Source organism: Chroicocephalus ridibundus, unplaced genomic scaffold, assembly GCF_963924245.1.
Source record: "Chroicocephalus ridibundus unplaced genomic scaffold, bChrRid1.1 SCAFFOLD_571, whole genome shotgun sequence".
Lineage (NCBI taxonomy): Eukaryota > Metazoa > Chordata > Aves > Charadriiformes > Laridae > Chroicocephalus > Chroicocephalus ridibundus.
This window is the reverse complement of record NW_026961831.1, coordinates 26231-44980: the sequence shown is the minus strand read 5'-3', so window position 1 is coordinate 44980 and position 18750 is coordinate 26231. Positions and strand designations below refer to the sequence as shown.

Below are 18750 nucleotides of genomic sequence, written 5' to 3'. Positions count from 1 at the left end.
AGCCGTTCCTCCGGGCGGCGGCGATGGCGGCGGCGGCGGCGACAGCAGCGGCGGAGGCGGCAGGTCGGCCGTCAGGGTGCCCGCCTCGCCCGCCGCCATGGCGGGGTTCCCCCGGCGGAGGCGGAGCTCCGCTCGCCGCGGCCGCCACTGCGCGACTGAGCGGCCGGAAGCTGCCGCGCAGGGAGGCCACCGCCCCCCCGGGGGCGAGGACAGCCCCTCGGCCAATCAGAGCGGGAGGAGCGAGGGGAGGTGGCCAATCGGAGAGGGCGGTGCAGTAGTTTTTGATGGATAGGAGGAAGACCAATCGTCTCCCAGCGGAGGCGGGATTGCTGGCTGGTCGCAGCCAATCCCAGTTTAGGGGCTGGAAAGGAGAGGGTTACGGCTCTCCACCAATCGCGAGCGAGAAGGCGGAGCTAGTATGCCTGTGGGGAGTTCGTGGACCCTGGACAGCCAATCGCATTTGAGGAGGCAGGAGCAAGGCACGTGATTGATATGTGGCCAACCAATCAAGCTTCGAGGCCTGCAGGACAGGTGGTAAGAGGCGGCCGGCCAAAGGGCAGGGGCGGGGCACACCGCCTCCACCAATCACACCTGGCGGGAGAGAGGCCGATGGATGATTGACAGGCTGTCTTACGCATGGGAGGAGCAAGGGGGGGGAATCCCAGGCAGCCAATCAGAGGAAACATCACCTCACGGGAGGGCGGGCACTAGGGTGGGTGGGGGGAGAGAAAGAGACACCCCCCAGACAGCCAATCAGAGGCCGCATCACCTCAGCAGAGGGAGATTGACAGCCCTCCCAACCTATAGCAGTGAAGAATGGTGTGAGGAGAAGGCGGGCTCTGCTGGCAGCCAGGCTGAGATTCGACATGGCGGGCGCTGCCTGCCCCGAGGCCCCGCCACCCCCGGCCCCTCTTCCCCCCGGGGCCAGTGGGCTCGTCGCTGCTATTGCCGCCATCGACCGGCCCACAGGGAGCAGCAGGGACAGTGAGATCGATGGGGGGGGGGGGGGGGTGTCCTTGTCACTGTCCCCATCCCCATTCCTGTCCCTGTGACTGTCCCCAAAGGCGCCCTGTCCCATTCTTGTCCCCATCCCTGTCCCCAGTGTCACCCCCACAGGTGCCCTGTGCCCATTCTTGTCCCCATCCTTGTCCCTCTCCTGCCTCCCCGCGCCCCTGGCCATTCTTAAAGGAGCCGCGGGCTTTAAAGTGAGGGGGGGGCGGCTGTGACAGGGGGATTCCGAGCCACTGGGGTCACCCCCCTCGGGCCCCACCGTGGGGGGGGTCGCTCTGTGTCCGTCCTCCCCGAGAGAAAGGGGCGCTGGGGGGGGTAGGGAGGGGTCTGGCACCCCCCCTGCGACATGGCATCACTCTCACCCTCCGTCTCTGCGCGCTTTAATTGCATATTGGCGGGGGGGGAGGGATGTCCACAATATGGGGGAGGTCCCGGGGGGGCGTCTCAGGGGTTCCCCCGACACGGCCTCTTGCTGAGGTTCCCCAAAACCTGCTGCTGCTGCGGGCGGTAGGGGACGACGAAGGCCTCGGGGGGCAGCACGGCCCCCCCATCTGCCCCCACCTGCCCCATCAGGATATAGCTGGAGCCTGGAAGAGATTTTGGGGGGTGTCAGGATATGAGGGGGGGGGCACAGAGATCCCTCCCACACACCCCCTCCTCCCTTCTGCACCCACCTTTCTTGAGGCCAGGGCAGAGGCGACAGGGCAGCTGGAGGCGCAGGGTGGCCCCTTTGGGGGGGTGGGGTACCCCCAGCCCCCCCGATTTGTAGAGGCCCAGGATGGAGACCACGGCCCAGCCCTGTTCCTGGGGGGGACCCCGCGACACCGACTTCACCGTCCCAGTCAGCACTGCCGGCACAGGGAGGGGTCAGACACCCCGAAACCGCGGTCATCCCCGCCCCGTACCCCAGCTTTGGGGGGTCCTCAGCCACCCGCCTCCCTGTACCCCCACTTTGGACCTTTGGGGGGTCCTCAGTCATCCTTCTCCCTGTCCCCCCACCTTTGGGGGATTCCTCAGCCATCCTCCTCCTTGTACCCCCATTTTAGGGGGGGTCCTCAGGCATCTCCCTCCCTGTACCCCTATTTTGGGGGCTCCTCAGCCATCCCTTTACCCCATCTTTGCGGGGTCCTCAGCCTTCTTCCTCCTCATACTGCCACTTTGGGGGGTCCTCAAGCATCCCCCCTCCCCATACCACATTTTTGGGGGGGTCCTCGGCCATCCCCCCTCCCTGTACCCCCATTTTGGGGTGTTCTCAGCCATCCCTGTAACCCATCTTTGGGTGTTCCTCAGCCATGTCCCCCCGTACCCCATTTTTAGGGGCTCTCCAGCCACTCCCCTCCCCACCCCCCAATTTTTGGGGGTCCTCAACCTCTTCCCCCGCCCCCAACCCCCCCATTTTGGGGGGGGTGGGTGGGGTGTCCTCACCGAAATCGCTGCCGCAGAAGTTGCTCTGCAATGTCCCGACCCGCCGGCATCGCTGAGGGCAGGGGGTGGCGGTGACGGGGATGGCGGTGGCAGCCGGTGTCACTGTTTTCGGCCCGGGGGGAGCTTTCCCCTTCCCACCCCCTTTGGTTTTGGGGTTCGGGGGGTCGGTGCTGGGGGCGGGGGCAGGAGGGGCGTCCCGGTTGCGCAGGGTGTAGGTGGCGGAGAAGCCGTCGGCCGTCACGCTCAGGTCCGAGACGAACTGAACCAGCAGCTCGTGGCTGGAGGAGAGGATGGGGCTGGGGGGGGAAACGGGGGGGTCAGGAAGGGCTTTTGGGGGGTCAGGTGGGGTTTAGGGGGTGCAGGGGGGTTTGGGGGTCAGGAGGAGGTTTGGGGGGGTCCAGAGGGGTTTGGGGGAGTTCAGAGGGGGAAAATGGGGGGGGCAGGAGAGGGTTTGGGGGGTTAGGAGGGAATTTGGGGGGGTCAGGAGGGGTTGGGGGGGATTACAGGTAGGTTTGGAGGGGCAGGAGGAGTTTGGGGGGGGCAGGAGAGGTTTGAGGGGTCTGGGGGGGGAGAAACGGGGGGATCAGGAGTTTGGAGGGGTCATGCTGGGTTTTGGGGGTTTCAGGAGGGGGTTTGGGAGCTCAAGAGGGTTTAGAGGGGCTCAGGATGGGGTTGGGGGGGCTCAGGAGGAGTTTTGGGGGGATCAGGAGGGGGTTGGGGGCTCAGAAGAGGTTTGGGGGGGTCAGGAGGGGTTTTGGGGCATTTAAGGGAGTATTTGGGGGGGTTGAGGAGGGTATTGGGGGTCACAGAAGGGGTTTGGGGGGGTCAGGAGGGGTTTTGGGGGAGTCAGGATGAATTTGGGGCATCAGGAAGCGTTTGGGGGGAGAGGTCAGGATGATTTGGGGGGGTCAGGCTGGTTTTATGGGGGTTCAGGCAGGTTTGGGCTGGTCCAGTCTGGTTTTGGGGGGGGCAGGATGGTTTTGGGGGGGATCAGGCTGTTTTTTCAGGGAATCAGGCAGCTTTTGGGGGGCAGTCAGTTGGATTGCGGGGGGGCTCATCCCGACTTTGGGGGGGTCCAGGCTGATTTTAGGGTGGGATCAGGCTGATTTGGGGGGGGTCAGGCTGATTTTCAGGAGGACCAGGCTGCTTTTTCAGGGAATCCAGCAGCTTTGGGGGGATCAGGGAGCTTTGGGGGGGTCAGTCATGTTGGGGGGGGGCTCAGCCTGATTTTGGGGGGGGGCTCAGGCCAATTCTTGGGGGGTCCAGGCTGATTTTAGGGGGGATCAGGATGAACTGGGGGGGGTCCAGGCTGTTTTTGGGGAGGACCAGGCTGTTTTTTCAGGGAATCAGGCAGCTTTGGGGTGGGTTAGGCAGCTTTGGGGGGGTCAGCCTGATTTTGGGGGGGCTCAGGCCAATTTTGTGGGGGTCCAGGATGATTTTAGGGGAGGAGCAGGATGATTTTTGAGGGGTCCAGGCTGTTTTTAGAGAGGATCAGGCTTTTTTTTCCGGGAATCGGGCATCTTTTGGGGGGATCAGGCAGTTTTAGGGGGATCCAGACAGATTTGGGGAGGGTCAGTCAGATTTGGGGGTGTGTCGTGTCCCCCCCCCGCGATGTGGGGGTGTCTCACCCGGGGGTCTCCTCCCCGCAGAACTTCCCCAACCTCCGGGCGTCGTCCGTCGCCCCCCCCTCGAAAACGGCCACGTAGTCGTAGCGGCAGTGAGCGTCCCGCTCCACGTCGAACTTCCCGAACCTCAGCTCAATCACCTTCGGGGGACACAAAACCCCCCCAAAATCAGCCCTAAGACACCCCCCCAAACCCTGAGGACCCCCCCCCCAGACCCCCTCAGACCCCCCCCAAACCTTGTCCGGGGGGGCTACGATGTGCCAAGAGCAGCTGATCCCGGGGGGATAATTCTCCTCCGGCCAGTTCGGGGTCTTCAGGCTCCCTTGGGGTTTCTCCAGCCGCCCCCCACAATATTGGTGTTCTGGGGGGGGGAATCAGATTTTAGGGGGGGACACACACAATGTGACACCCCCCCTCAGTTTTCCCGCACCGCCGGCATCTCCTCTCTCGCTCAGACCCCCCCGAAATGTGGCCGTAGGGGGGCAGGGTATGGCTTCTTCCCCCCCCCCCTTCAACCACAACCCCCAAAAAAAGAATAATTACGGGGGGGGCGATGCCAAAAACCACCCGAGGAGGAGAAGGAGGAAGGAAAAGCAGGGGGGAGGGACTCCTGGGGTGCGAGACCCCCCCCCCGGGGGTTGTTTTTATATATTTGGGGGGGGGGGGGGTCATACTCACCGTCAAAATAGTGCCAGGACTCCCCGAAAAAATGGGGTTTATTATTAACCCCCGAACGCCGCCGTCCGTGGGGGGGCCCTGCAAAAGGTCCTGAGGGTTGGGCTGGGTCGGGGGGGGGCATGGAGTTTTTTTGGGGAGGGCTACGGGGGCTTTGGGGGGGGCATGGAGTTTGGGAGGGGCGCTGTGGGGGTTTTGAGGGGCTCCATGGGGGTTTTGGGGGGCTCTGGGGGTTTTAGGGGCTATAGGGGTTTTGGGGGGCTCCGTGGGAGTTTGGGGGGGCTATGGGGGTTTTGGAGAGGCTGGAGATTTGGGGGAGGGGTGGGGGGGTTTGGGGGGCTCCGTGGGGGTTTGGGGGTGTCCATAGGCTTTTAGGAGCCGTCGGGGTTTTAGGGGGCTCAGTAGGGGGTTTGGGGGGGGGGGTCACTGGCCTTGGGGGTTATGGAGGTTTTGGGGGGGCTCCATGGGGTTTTAGGGGCCATAGGTGTTTTTGGGGGGGTTCATGGGAGATTGGGAGGAGTCTGGGGGGTTTGGGGGGGGCAGCCATGGGGTTTTGGGGCGTGGCTATGGGATTGGGGGGGTCCATAGGGGTGTTTAGGGGGGTCCATGGGGGGGTTAGGTGCCTTCGTGGGTGTTTAGGGGGTCATTATGGTATTGGGGGGGGGGGTCCTGGGGGTCTCTAGGTGTGTCTGGGGAGTCCCTGGGGGTTTTGGGGGGTTCTGGGGTATCCGGGTGGTTTTGGGGGTCTCCAGGTGTGTTCTGGGGGGGTCTATGGGGTTTTGGGGGTCTCCAGGTGTGTTCTGGGAGATCCATGGGGTTTTGGGGGGTCTCCAAGGGGTTTGGGGGGTTTTGGGGGTCTCCAGGTATGTTATGGGGGGTGTCCGTGGGGTTTTGGGGGGGGTTATGAGGTTTCTGGGGTTTTTTGGGGGGTTCTGGGGGGTCCATGGGCGTTTGGGGGTTCTGGGGGGTCTCCACGTGGTTCCGGGGGGGTCCCTCCTGTCTGCCGGCGGCGCTGCCCCCCCCGTACCCCATCTCACCGTGGGCGGGCGGGCGCCCGGCGCTGAACCAGAGCAGGAACCCCCGGCCCGCGGTGCCGCCGTCACTCTCCATCCGCAGCCGCAGCCGGTTGCCCGCGGCCACCAGCGGCCCCGGCCGGAAGGTGCCACAGAAGCGGCCCAAGAGCGGAGCCCCCGGCCCGTGGCCACCGAACACCCAGAGCGCGTCGAAGCGGCACAGGGCGTCCGGCTCCAGGTCGAAGACGCGGAAGGAGAGGGTCACCACCTGGCCCTCGGGGACCTGGGGACACGGGGACACGGGGTGAGTGTCACCACCTGGACACGGGGACATCAGGGGACACGGGGTGAGTGTCACCACCTGGCCCTTGGGGACATGGGGACATCAGGGGACACGGGGTGAGTGTCACCACCTGGACATGGGGACACGGGGACATCAGGGGACACGGGGTGAGTGTCACCACCTGGACACGGGGACACAGGGTCACTGTCCCCACCTGGCCCTTGGGGACCTGGGGGACACGGGGACGGGGGGGACATGGGGACAGTGAGCATCACCCCTGGGGACACGGGGGCATCGGGGTGAGTGTCACAGCCTGGCCCTTAGGGACGTGGGGACAGCGGGGGGGGTGGTGGGGTGCGGGGGGGTGGTGGGGTGCCCGGGGTGGTACTTGGGGGTGTCCGTACCGTCATGGCCCAGGTGCAGTTGCTGCTGGGGGGGGGTAGTGGCAGGGTTTGGAGGTTCCCAGGGGGGTGTTGGGGTGCCGGGGGGGGGTTGGGGTGCCGGGGGGGGTTGGGGTGCCCGGGGGGGGTATTTTGGGGGTGTCCGTACCGTGATGGTCCAGGTGCAGTTGCTGTGGGGGGGGTAGTGCTGGGGGAAGCCCTCGCTGGCCACGTACCCCGACTCCCCGCGGTGGTCCCCCCCGCACGGGAACACCGGCCTGGGGGGGGAAACAGGGGGGTCAGGGGGGGCATGGGCCGGGGGCGGGACGGGGGGGGCGTCGGGAGGGGCCAATCGCGGGGAGGACCCGATCCCGGGGGGGGCACAGACACATGGCGGGTCCCAGGCTGGGGGGAGGCCGGTCCGGGTGGGGGTAACAGAGTCGTGGGGGCCCAGACCTGGGGGGATGGCGGACACGGGGGGGGTCTCGGTGCCGGGGGGGGGTCCCGGTCTCTAGGGAGGGTGGGGGAATCCCGGTCCCGGGGGGGCTCCCGGACCCCTGGCGTTGTCAGTCCGGGGGGGAGGGGTTCCCCGTCCCGGGGGGAAGGATCCCAGACCGAGGGGGTCCCGGGGGGGTGTCCCAGGCTGGGGGGGGGCCGAGCCCAGCGGGGGTCCCAGTTACCGCGGGGGGTGTCCCGGACTGGGGGGGGGCCCATACCGAGAGGGGGGATCCCAGTCCCGGGGGGGTCCCGGGCCTGAGGGGGGGTCCCAGACCGTGGGGGTCCCGGACCAGGGGTTGTCCCGGCCGCGGGGAGGGGGTTGTCAGTCCCGGGGAGGGGTGTCCCAGACTGAGGAGGTCCCGTGGGGGGGGTCACGGCCGGGGTGGGGTGTCCCGGTCCCGGGGGTGTCCCAGACCCCGGGGGGGGCTCCCGGGCCGAGGAGGGTCCCGGCCCCGAGAGCGGGGGGGCCCGATCGCGGGGGGTCCCAAACCGGGGCGGGGGGGTGCCGTTACCGGGTGTTGTTGGGGCGGGCGGTGGGGGGGGGCGCCTGCCCCGCGGCGGGGGGGCCCAGGGCCGCCAGCAGCAGCAGCAGCGGGAGCGGCGGGGCCGGGAGGCGGCTCATGGCGCGGCCGGACGGGGCGAGTGGAGCCGGGGGGGCCCGAGCCCCCGGGGGGGGGGGAAGGCGGGGGGGCGGGAGGGGCGGAGCCTGCGCCAAGCCACGCCCCCGAGGGGGCGTAGATTTTGGTCACACCCACCCGAGCGCTGGATTGGCGGGGAAGGGGCGGGGTCTCCACAAACCACGCCCCCACCGGCGATGCCCCTATAAGGAAAGAGGCGGGGTTTCCGTAAACCACGCGCATAGGCAGCGCTGCCCTGTAAGGACGGGGCGGGGCACCGATAGGGGCGGGGCTTTCGTAACCCACGCCTCCTGCGTGCCCTATTGGAGAAGGGGCGGGGCCGCCATGGGGGCGTGTCTCCCCGCCCGCCATGCGTAGAGAAGGGGCGGGGCCAGCAATGGGGGCGTGACTCTCGCGGCACCCTGTAGGGACGGGGCGGGGCCAGTCCCAAGTGGGGCGGGGCACAGAGAAGCCGCGGTGGGCGTGGCCTCCGGCTGCCAAGCTGGAGTGGGCGGGGCGCGGCGGTGACGTCCTGATGACGTGGCGGCACGGGCGGGGCGCGGCACGTGCAGGGAAACGGAGGCGGCACCACCTTGGCGGGGGGGGGGGGGGCGCCCCCTTTAATGAGGGCTTTCTCTTTAATTAGTGGCCTTCACCCTTTAATTAGGGGATCCCCTTCATTAAGTGGGGGGTCCCCCTTAATTCCCCCCCTCGGACACACTCACGCACACGCGGGGGGGGGGCTGACAGCAGCTCGGGGACCCCCCACCCCCCCATGGGATGACCCCACTCAGCACCTTGCGGGGGGGCAGCTCCGATTGTCCCCGGGGGGAGGAGGGGGCGGGGGGTCCTCCGGTACCCCCTCACCCCCCGCGGCGCCGTGTCCCGTCCCCCCCCAGCCCCCCCCTAAGCCGGGGGGCCTCGTGCCTTGAGGTCGGGGGCCGAGTGCTGCCGGCGGGGGGGGGCGGGGGAGGGGGGAGGGGTGGGCTGGCGGTGGGGGAGGGGCGCCCCCCCATCCAGTGACCCCCTCCGGGGGCGCCCCGAGCTGGGGGGGGGGTGGGTGTGCGTGGGGGGGGCATGTTGGGGGGTGTCGCCCCCCCAAGCCAGGCGGTGCTGGGGGTTGCTCTTGAAGGGGAAGCGCAGTTTGCAGTCCTGGGGCGGGGGGGAAGGGGTGAAGCGAGGGGAGCGGCGGGGGGGGGGTGAGGGGGTGGGGGGGGGGGGCCTCCCCCACCCCCCCCAGCTGCTAAACGGGCCTGTTCCTGCGCAGCCAGCGCAGCCGCCCCCGCCGGAACACAGGGTCCTGCTCCATCAGCCGGCAGAGCCGCGCCGCCGCCGCCGCCGAGGAGGAGGAAGATGATGGGGACCCCCCCGCCCCCCCAGCGCTGGAGGCCGGGGGGGGCTCCTGAGGGGGGGGCTCCTGGGGGGAGGCGGGATCTGCGTCCTCGTCCTGTAGGGGGGGAAAGGGGAGGGGGGCGGTTAGGGGGGGTCTGGGAGGGGGTGGGGTGGAGGGTGGCACTCGGGGGTCCAGGGAGCTGTGGGGGGGTTGGGGGGGGCTCACCTGGGGGTCTCGTGGGGCTGGCTGTGGGAGGGTTGGGGGGGCTCGTTTGGGGGTCCCTGGCAGCTGAGGGGGGGGGAGGCTGTGGGACAAAGGGGGAACATCTGGGGGTCCCAGGGGGCCGAGGTGTGGGGAGGGGCAACACTTGGGGGTCCCAGGGGGCTGGGAATGGGTCTGGAGAGGGGTTGGGGGGGGCTGTGGGGCAGGGAAGATGCATATTAGGGGCCCAGGGGGCTGCGCGGGGCAGGCAGGACCCACCCCAGGGATCTATGGGGCAGGCAGGGACCCACCCCAGGCTCCCACGGGGTGACATGGGATGGGCAGGACCCACACCCGGCTCCCACGGGCCACCCTGCGGCACGCCGTGGGGCAGGCTATGGGGCAGGCTATGGGGCAGCGCCCCCCCTCACCGGCGGCAGCGGGATGACGCGCTCCATCTGCCCCACGCGGTGCCGCAGGGCCCGGATCTGCCGCTCCTTGAGGCTGTTCTGTCGCGTCACCTCCCGCAGGGTCCCCGCCAGCTTGGCCAGGTGCTCCCGCAGCCCCGCCACCTCGCCGCTGACGTCCCCGCCGTCGTCCTCCTCGCCTCCGCCCACCGTGGCCCACACGTCCCGTGCCACCGCGCGCCAGCTGTCCCCTTCCTCGGGGTCCCGCTGGCCGTAGCGCCGGCAAAGCTCCTTCATCTTGAGGACGCTCATGGCCTCCACCTCGCCCCGCGCCTGGCGGAAGCCCCTCAGGGCCACCTCGTAACAAACCTCCTTCACCGCCTGCGCCTTCAGCTCCGCCAACGTCACCCGCGGGGGGTCATCGGTGGTGGCCGCCGCGTCCCCCCCCCGGCGGCGCTGGGGGATCTGGTAAACGCGAAGGGGCTCGCGGCGCTTGGGGTGGGGGAGGCCGCAGCGGCGGAGGACGGAGCGGACGGTGGCCGCCGGGAGGGTTTGGCGCAGGGAGGAGATGAGGCGCCAGCCGGCCTCGCACCAGCGCTGGGCCGGGTCGGTGGCCTCCGTCTGCTGGGGGGGGACACAAGGGGACACGGTGGGGACGCGGGGGAGACGGGGTGGGGGACAGGGGGACGGGTTTGGAAGGTGGGAAATGGGCTGGGGGGTGGCTCGGGGACAACTAGAGGGACCCAGGGGACACCCAGGGACGTGTAGGGGACGGAGGGGACACTGAGGGGACGCCCTGGGGACCCAGGGGACACCAGGACCACTGAGGGGACGTGGTGGGGACATGAGGGGGGCGGGGTGGGGATGGGGGGACTGGTCTGGGGACAACTAGGGGGACTCAAGGGACACCCAGGGCAGAGCTCAGGCACCCAGGGGACATTTGGGGACACCCAGAGGACCCAGGGCCACTGAGGGTCATGGCGGGGACATGGGGGGACAAGTTTGGGGGGCAGGGGATGGGATGGGATGGGATGGGGGGTGGCTTGGGGACAACTGGGGGGACCCAGGGGACACCCAGGGAGGGGTTCAGGCACCCAGGGGACGCCTGGGGCCACAGAGGGGACAGCCGGGGACACGGTAGGGACAGGGGGGACGGGAGGGGGGGGGCAGCCTGGGGACATCTCGGGGACCCGGAGACCATCTGGGCCACCCTGGGGACACCCGGGGACACCCTCACCCCCCGCTGCTGCTCCAGCCGCCCGTCGGCCTCTTCCTTCTCCCGCCGGAACTGGTTCTCCAGGTCCTGCAGCCTGGGGGGGGGACACGGCGTCAGCGCCCCCCCGAGCGTCCCCAGACGTCCCCCAGCGTCCCCGGAGTCCCACCTCTTCTCCATCTCCAGGCGCATGTCGATGCCCTGCTGCTCCAGCAGCTCGCGCTGCGCCAGGTTCCAGTCGGGGGGGTCCCCGGGGGGGTCCCCGTCGCGGGGGGGGTCCCTGTCCCCGTCCCCGGGGGGGCCCCGCTCCCGCTGCCGCCGCGTCTGCTCGGGGTGCGTGAAGCGGAAAACGTGGGTCTTCCCCAAAACCAGCCGCTGCCCTGGGGGGGGGGACACGGGGGGTCGGGGGGGGAAATAGGAACGGGGGAAACAGGGATTTGGGGGGTTGGGGGAGGAAAAATAGGGATTTGGGGGGGGGGAAATGGGGAGGAAGCGGGGATTTGGGGGAATTTGGGGGGGAAATAGGGGAAAAATAGGGGTTTGGGGGGAAAGATGGGGGAAAAATGGGGGGAAATGGTGATTCAGAGCGTTTGAGGGGAAAAATGGGAATTTGTTGGAGAAAGGGGGAGGAAATGGGGATTTGGGGGGGGGAATAGGGGGTTGGGGGGAAAATGGGGATTTGGGGGAAGGGGGAAATGGGGATTTCGGGGGAAATGGACATTTTTTGGGGGAAAAAACGGGGATTCGGAGGGAAAAACCAGGGTGACACGGGCACTTGGGTGGGATTTATGGGGGGACACGGGGTTTTGGGGGGGATCGGGGGGGCACACAGGGATTGGGGGGGAAAAGGGGATTTGAGGGGGGGTTGGGGGGACACAGGGGGCTCTGGGGGGGTCAGGAGGATTTGGGGGGGGTCGGGGGTGTCGGGGGGGTCCCTACCGGATTTGAGGACCACGGGCTCCGTCACCTGCTTCCCGTTGACGTAGGTCTCGGCCCCCCTCGCACGGCTCCAGCGTCACCACCACTTTTTTGGGGGGGGGCAACAAGGGTTGGGGGGGGGTCACCCCACTGATAACAGGGGGGGGGACCCCAAATCCCACCCCCAAAAATAACACCCCCCCCTCCCCCCCAAGGACCCCTCTCCCTGCGGCGCGGGGGGGAGCGGTACCTGGGGGGGCCGGCGGTGACCTGCTCCAGTGCCAGCATTTTGGGGGGGGGGCAAAATATGAATTAAGGGGTGCAAAGCGGGGGGAGAGGAGAAATGGGGGGGGCACCCCAAAATCTGGTGCCCCCCCCCCCGTTAATGGCCTACCCTCGCCCGAGGGGTGGGGGCAGCTGCGGAAGAGACAGTGCTGCCCCCCGATGAAGGGCCCCGACAGCTTGATGTCCACGTCCCCTTGGCCCACTCTGGGGGGGGCGAAAAAACACATTGGGGAGGGGGGGGGCACAGGGATTTTGGGGGGAGGCCCCATAGATGTGACGGGGCCCCCAGAGGGTTTTGGGGGGGGGGTTCTCCCGGGGTTTCGCCCCCCCTCACCTGGTGACGCCGTCCTTGATGTAGTAGAGGAGGCACTCGGACATCAGCGGGTCCTCGTTGAGGTTCACCAAGTGGGGGGTCTTTTTTTTGGGGGGGCACCCCAAAAATAAAGAGTTAGGGGTCAGCAGGGGGGCATATAAGGTTTTTTTGGGGGGTAAGGTTTTGGGGGGCCCCCCCTCGACTTGCCTTTTTAGGGGAGAAGACGCCGACGGTGCCGCCGTCCTCCCGCAGGGCCACCCCCATCTCGGCCAGCAGCGCCTCCCTGGGGGGCAGAAAGGGGGGTCGGGGGGGGGCTGGGCAATTTGGGGGGCTCTGGGGGGTCTTGGGGGGCAAAAAGGGGCGTCTGGGGGGGCCTGGGTGGGACTGTGGGGGGGTATTGGGGGGGTTCGTGGGGGGGCCATGGAGGGCAGTTGCGGGGTTCGGGGGGGCTGTGGGGGCTTGAGGGTCCCGGGGGAGTTTTGGGGGGCTGTTGGGGGCAGTTGGGGGGCTGGGGGGTAGGTTGGGGGGCTGGGGGTGTTGTGGGGGGAGCCCTGGGGGGGGTGCGTTGGGGGGCAGTGGAGCACATTGAGGGGGGACAGGAGGGTTTTTTGGGGGGGGGCAGGGCGGGGCATGGAGGGATTTGGGGGCCCACGTGGGGGGCAGCAAGGGCCCTGGCTGGGGGGGGGGGACACGGCACTCGGGGGGGGCGGGGGGGGGGGGTTGGGGGGCGCCCCCCCCTCACCGCTCCAGCCTCAGCGCCTCCGTGCGCCGCAGCTTCTCCTCCCAGGTCTCGTTCAGCTCCGCGATGATTTTCTCTGTCTCCTGGGGGGGGACACGCCGATTTTTGGGGGGGGTCAACGTGATTTTGGGGGGGGGGGGGCGGAACGACACCCGGACGCCTGGGTGGCCCCCAGCGGGGGGGGTTTGGGGGGGTCACCTGCAGCCGCTCCATGGCCTCGGCGGGGCCCAGGGGGGGCAGCGGCTCCGGCCCCCCCATTGACGGCGGGGGGGGGGCGCGGGGGGGGGCTGCGTTCGGGTCTGGGGGGGAGGAATCGGGGGGGTCTGGGGTGGGAGGAATCGGGGGGGGTCAGGAGGGGGCTCCCCCCTGCCCCCCAAGTCCCCTCACTCTGCCCCCAAGTCTGCCCCACAAGCGTCATGTCCCCCTCCCCATCTGGCCCCCAAATCTGCCCCAGAGCCCCTCACTCTGCCCCCCCCCCCGCAATCTGCCCCCCCAACCCCCTCCTCCTGCCCCCCAAGTCCCCCCCAGCCCCCCAACCCCCTCCCTCAGCCCCCCAAGTCCTCCCCCAGCCCCTCAAACCCCCATAGTTCTGCCCCCTAACCCCCCCCCCAGCCCCCCAGGTCCCCTTTTCTGCCCCCCAAACTCCCTCCTCCAGCCCCCCAAGTGCCCCCCCAGCCCCCCGACCCCCTCCTCCAGCCCCCCAAGTGCCCCCCCAGCCCCCCCCGCTGACCGTGGGGCAGCCCCTGAGCGCGCAGCAGCTCCCGCAGCCGGGTCACCTCCTGCCGCAGCTCCCGGATGAGCCGGGCGTTGGGGTCCTCGTTGATCACCGCGTGGCACCGGATCTGCTTGGTGCGGTCAGCGTAGCTGCGGGGGGCGGGGGGGGGGGGGAAGGACAGGGCTGGGACCCCCCCGGAGCACAGAACAGCCCCCCCCGAAATACCACCCCCCCACCCCCCCCCCCTCAAAAATCACAGAGCCCACCCCGAATCCCAGACGCCCCGGCCCAAAAAAAACAACAAAAAAATAAAAAATCACAGACACCCCCTAAAAATCAAAGAGCCCCCACAAAAAAAATCCAAGAACCCCCACCCCCACCCCCCAAAAAAAATCCCAGCCCCCCCCCCCAAAGCCCCCACCCCCCCTCACCGCAGGGTGCTGAGCGTCTCCTCGTAGTTGATGTCGGCCGGGCTCAGCGCCGCGATCATGGCCGTGCGTGAGTTCCCGCCTGCGGGGGGGGGGGGGGGGGGGGATGAAGTTGGGGGTCAGGGGGTCCCCCAAAAACCCCAGACCCCCCCCAACCCCCCCCCCCCCCCCCCGACTCACCCAGGTTCTCCTTGAGGAGCCAGGTCAGCACCGAGTCCCGGTACGGGATGAAATCCGGCTTCTTCTTCTTGCTGTTTTGCTGGGGCGGGGGGAGGGAAAAAGAGGGGGTTTGCGCCCCTCCCCCACCATAAGGGGACCCAGGTGTCTGGGGAGGGGGCTGAGACCCCCCCCCGTCCCCTGTCCCCCCCCCCCCAAAAACCCACTCACGGCCTCGGCCAGGGCGGAGATGACTTTGCCCAGGGTGGTCAGAGACTTGTTGATGTTGGCGCCTTCCTGGGGAGGGGGAGGAGGATGAGGAAGGCTGGGGGGGGGGGGGTCACACTGTGGACCCCCCGCGCCGGGGGCACAGGGGCGCGTCCCCCCCCACCAAAGCCCCCCCCCCTCACCTTCAGGCGCACGCCCTTGGCCCCGAGGCGTCGGCGCGCTCGCTGCCCGCCAGGTCCACCAGGCTGATGCGGCTCACCTGGGGGGCAGGGGGGGTTGGGGGGCTGGGGGGGATTGGGCGGGTTGGGGTACGTTTTGGGGGGGGGGGGTTGGGCGTGGCGGGGGGGGGATTTGTGTGGGTTTGGGGGGGCCTGGAGGGGGCTGGGGGGGATTTGGGTGGGTTTGGGGGGTGTTTGGGGGGCGCTGGGGGGATTGGGGTACGTTTGGGGGGGGATTGGGGGGGTTGGGGGATTTGTGTGGGTTTGGGGGGGCCTGGGGGGGATTTGGGTGGGTTTGGTGGGGAGGTTGGGGGGGTCTGGGGGGGTTGGACGGTTTTTTGGGGGGGATCTGGGCAGGTTTAGGGGGCCGGGGAGGGGGATTTGAGGGGCCTGGGGGGGGGGGGTGGGAGGGTTTTTTTCGGGGGGGGGGAAATTTGGGTAGAATTTGGGGGGCGTTGAGGGGATTTGGGGGGCTCTGGGGGGACTTGGGGGGGGCACGAGGGGAATTTCGAGGGGAATTTGGGGGAATGTCGGGGGGATTTGGGGGAATGTCGGGGGGATTTGGGGGTGATTTGGGGGGGGGGGGAGGGGGGAGATCCCCAGGGATTTGGTCAATTTTCACAGGATTTGGGGCAGGATTTGAGAGGCATTTCAAGGGATTTGGGGCAGGATTTGGGGGGGGATGTGGGGGGCGGGGGACGTGGGTGCATTTTAGGGGGAAGGGGGGGGTTTGGGGCCCCACCTTCTCGCTGTGGAGGTCGGTGAGGGGGTCGTGGCGGCGCTGGCTGAAGACGATGGTGAAGACGGCGTGGGAGCGGCTGCTCGTCTCGTTCATGTTGGTGGCCGCCACCGTCCTGGGGGGGGGACGACGGACACGCAACGGTGACACCGAGAGGTTTGGGGTGTGGGGGGTGTGTGGGGGGGTGTGGGTGTGTGTGTGTGTCTCCCCCCCAAATCTGGGGTGCCCCCCCCACCTGGCCTTGTTGCCGCTGTCCATGAGGTCGGCGATGTCCCCGAAGGAGGTGACGGCCAGGCGGGACAGGTCCTGGACGTAGGGGCCCATCAGGGGGTGCTCCCGCACCCGCAGCCCCCCCCGGCTTTTGGGGTTCAGCAGGTCCCGCACCCGCTCGCAGTAGATCTCCATGTAGCTCACCTGGGGGGGGGGGGACGACACGACACCCCGAAACTGTGAGGGGGGGGACACAACCCCCGAATGGATCAGGGGAGGAAGCGGGGGGGGGCACGTTGATGGGGGGAAGGAGGAAGGGGCCCTGAGATGGGGAGGGGGCCCCCAAACTGCTGGGATGGGGGGGGTGAACCCCCAAAATGGGGAAGGGGGGGGAGGCCCCGAACTGCTGAACCCCCAAAGCCCCACGAACCATGGGGGGGGGGGGGTTTCTGCAAGATGGGGGCCCCCCCCAACCCCCAAACCCCATAAACGGGAGATCTAGAAAGACAGATGCCCCCCCCCCGAACCCCTAAACCGGGGTCTGCAAGATGAGGGGCCCCTCTAACCCCCCCCCCCCCAAGAGGGGGGGGGTCTGCAAGATGGATGCCCCCCCCCCCCCCCCCGAACCCCCAAACTCACCTCCACGGAGAAGGTGAGATCGGGGGACCCCTCCCGGCCGACGCGGGCGAAGAGATCCTGGCAGAGCTGGGGGCGAGCGGCGTGAGCCGGAGGCTTTTTTGGGGGGGGTCTAACCCTCCCAAAAAACCCTGAACCCCCCCAAAAAAACCTGCCCGCCCCCCCCCCCCAAGTACCTGGGGGATGATGCCCTGCTGCCCGGCCTCCTGCCGGCCCATCATGGTGTAGGATTTGCCGGCGCCGGTCTGGCCGTAGGCGAGGACGCAGACGTTGTAGCCCTCGAAGGCGTGAAGCAGCATCTCCTCCCCGATGTCCTGGTACACGCGGCGCTGGGAGGCGAACTGGGGGTCCTCTTCCTGGAGGAGGGGGGGGCGGGGGGGGATCAGGGATGTCCCGGACCCCCCCGTATCCCCCCCCGAAGCCCCGTGCCCCCCCCTCCAGGACTCACCGAGGTGTGGGACCAGTAGGAGTAGTCGAAGGTGAAGTGCTTGGTGCCGTCTTTGGGAGTTTGGGGTTGGTGATACCTGGTTGTTTTCGGGGGGACGGGGGGGGGGGTGACGACACGTTGGGGGTGACAACAAGGTTTTGGGGACACACCGTGACCCCCCCCCCCACTGCGTCACCGCCACCCCCCCTTTTTTGCCATAGTTTGGCTGCTATTTTTAGCCCGGTGGCAGCTGGTTGTCCGGGCCGGTGGCCAGGATGGTGCCGCGGGGACAAGGACGGGAAGGGGGGGGGGGGGTGGGAGGGGATGTGTATGACCCCCCCAGGAGTGCGGGGGGGTCCTTCCCACGCGTGTCCCGTCCCCCCCCGCCCCGCAATGTCACTCACAGGTGGTGTTTCCTTGCATCTGGATGACGCACTTGGCCTGACGGCTGGTCTCTCGGGCGTTGAAGGGCCGGACTCTGACGGCCACCTTCACCGAGGCGCCCGCCATGGCCGGGGTCGGCGTCACCCTGCCGGGACGGACACCATCAAACACCCCCCCCCCGCAAAAAAAGTAATAAATAGGGTGTGGGGCACCCCCCCCCCCCCACGCAAGGGTTGGGTTAAACATCAACCTGCCGGCAACGCCCTGGCCCGGTTTCGGTGGGGGGGGGGACGGGGATGACAATGCCCGGCCGGGGCTCTGTGTGTCCCCCCCCCTTTTCAAGGCCAAGGAGAGGCCTAAAAATAACCCTGGGGCGGCACCGGCGGGGGGGGACGGGACGATGACGAAAGAGCTGGAAGCCCCCCCCATTCCCCCCCCCCACAAAGTACAGGCAGGATCCCAAAAGCCCGGGGGGGGGTGGGGGTGGGGGCAAGGTCAGGGTCGGGGGGTCAAAGGTTGGGATTTTGAGGGGGGGGGAGCCCCCACTCTGGTCCCGTTCCCCCTCCCCCCCCGTGTCCCCGGTTGACTCCGGGCCGGGATAAACAGCAGATGATGTGCCCCCCCCACGGCTCGGCTTTCGCCGCCCCCCCGGCCGTCACTGACATCCCCCCTCCCCAAAAAATGGGGGGCTCCCCCCGGGTCTGAGCCTCCCCCATGGAGGCCGGAGGATGGGAAAAACCCCCCCCCCCCAATCCTGAGGGCCCCCCAGGCTCGGATCACCCCCCCTACAGCCCCCCCTAAACCTGCCCCCCCCACCTCTGAGGACCCTCCAAATGGGCCTCATCCCCCTACAGCCCCCCAGGCCCCCGTGACCCCCCCAAAGCCGCTCCCCAAACCCCTGAATCCTCCCAACCCCCCCCCGGTGACCCCCCTAAACCTGCCCCCCCCACTAGGGAGTCCCCCAAACCCCCCTATAGCCCCCCAAAATCTGCTCCCTATCTGCCCCGAGACCCCCTTAACCTGCCCCCCCACCATCCCCGAGTCCCCCCGAAACTGGGATCACCCCTAAGAACCCCCCCAAACCCTCTCCCCAAACCCCTGAGTCCCCCAACCCCCTCTATAGCCCCCCTACCCCCCCGGCACCCCCCCTAACCCGACCTCCAGCCCCCCGAGTGCCCCTGACGCCCCCTAAACCCGCTCCCTAAACCCCTGAATCTGCCCCAAACCCCCTGGTAACCCCCCCTAAACCCGCTCCCCCCACCCCCTGAGCCCCCCGATCCTCGCTATGACCCCCCCATACCCGCTCTCTACCCCCCCGATCCCCCTAACCCGCTCCCCTCACCCCCGAGACCCCCCAAACCCCCCTATAGACCCCCCAAACCTGCTCTCTACCCCCCCGATCCCCCTAACCCGCCCCCCCAACCCCTGAGTCCCCTCAAACCCCCCTAAAGCTACCCCCGACCCCCCCTAAACCCGCCCCCCAACCTCTGAGCCCCCCCAACCCCCTATAACCCCGCAAAGCTACCCCCAATTGCCCCGATCCCCCCTAAACCCGCCCCCCCAACCGCCTGAGCCCCCCGATCCTCCCTAGGACCCCCCCAAACCCGCTCTCTACGCCCCTAACCCGCCCCCCCACCCCCCGAGCCCCTCCAAAGCCCCCGATAACGCCGCCC

The 18750-nt window shown here is 68.6% G+C and overlaps 2 protein-coding genes across 3 annotated transcripts; both read right to left on the bottom strand.

The window, feature by feature from the left end:
* Window positions 1–1373: 1373 nt before the first annotated feature.
* On the bottom strand, window positions 1374–7569 carry PCOLCE (procollagen C-endopeptidase enhancer). 2 transcript variants are annotated; one of them, XM_063322411.1, is made up of 9 exons: window positions 7423–7569; window positions 6582–6690; window positions 5774–6032; window positions 4740–4817; window positions 4298–4422; window positions 4065–4201; window positions 2437–2732; window positions 1686–1859; window positions 1374–1598 (listed from the first exon to the last, which is right to left on the bottom strand). In XM_063322411.1, the coding sequence occupies exons 1-9, from the start codon at window positions 7530–7532 to the stop codon at window positions 1456–1458; spliced, it is 1431 nt and encodes a 476-aa protein (XP_063178481.1). In that variant the 5' UTR covers window positions 7533–7569; the 3' UTR covers window positions 1374–1455. The 2 variants fall into 2 exon arrangements, with proteins under 2 accessions (XP_063178481.1, XP_063178482.1); XM_063322412.1 differs by lacking the exon at window positions 4740–4817 and having other exon boundaries at window positions 7423–7567.
* A 1170-nt stretch (window positions 7570–8739) lies between these two features.
* LOC134509826 (kinesin-like protein KIF1C) lies at window positions 8740–18112 on the bottom strand. Its single transcript, XM_063322415.1, is given in 25 exon segments — window positions 8740–8974; window positions 9493–10092; window positions 10706–10778; window positions 10851–11061; window positions 11621–11678; window positions 11680–11705; window positions 11994–12088; window positions 12219–12298; window positions 12405–12480; window positions 12940–13019; window positions 13135–13259; window positions 13667–13800; window positions 14083–14161; window positions 14260–14338; window positions 14467–14532; window positions 14646–14671; window positions 14674–14722; window positions 15424–15535; window positions 15656–15834; window positions 16270–16335; window positions 16443–16622; window positions 16715–16790; window positions 17098–17222; window positions 17328–17711; window positions 18098–18112. Coding segments are annotated over 25 exon segments (3198 nt in total). The 3' UTR covers window positions 8740–8770.
* Window positions 18113–18750: the final 638 nt, after the last annotated feature.

Coding starts and splice junctions, on each gene's coding strand:
- PCOLCE (XM_063322411.1), bottom strand. CDS start 7,532: ATGAGCCGCCTCCCGGCCCCGCCGCTCCCGCTGCTGCTGCTGCTGGCG. Junction 4,818..5,773: donor CGGGCGCCCGCCCGCCCACG/GTGAGATGGGGT, acceptor GACCTTTTGCAG/GGCCCCCCCACGGACGGCGG. Junction 1,860..2,436: donor CTTCTGCGGCAGCGATTTCG/GTGAGGACACCC, acceptor CTGTGCCGGCAG/TGCTGACTGGGACGGTGAAG.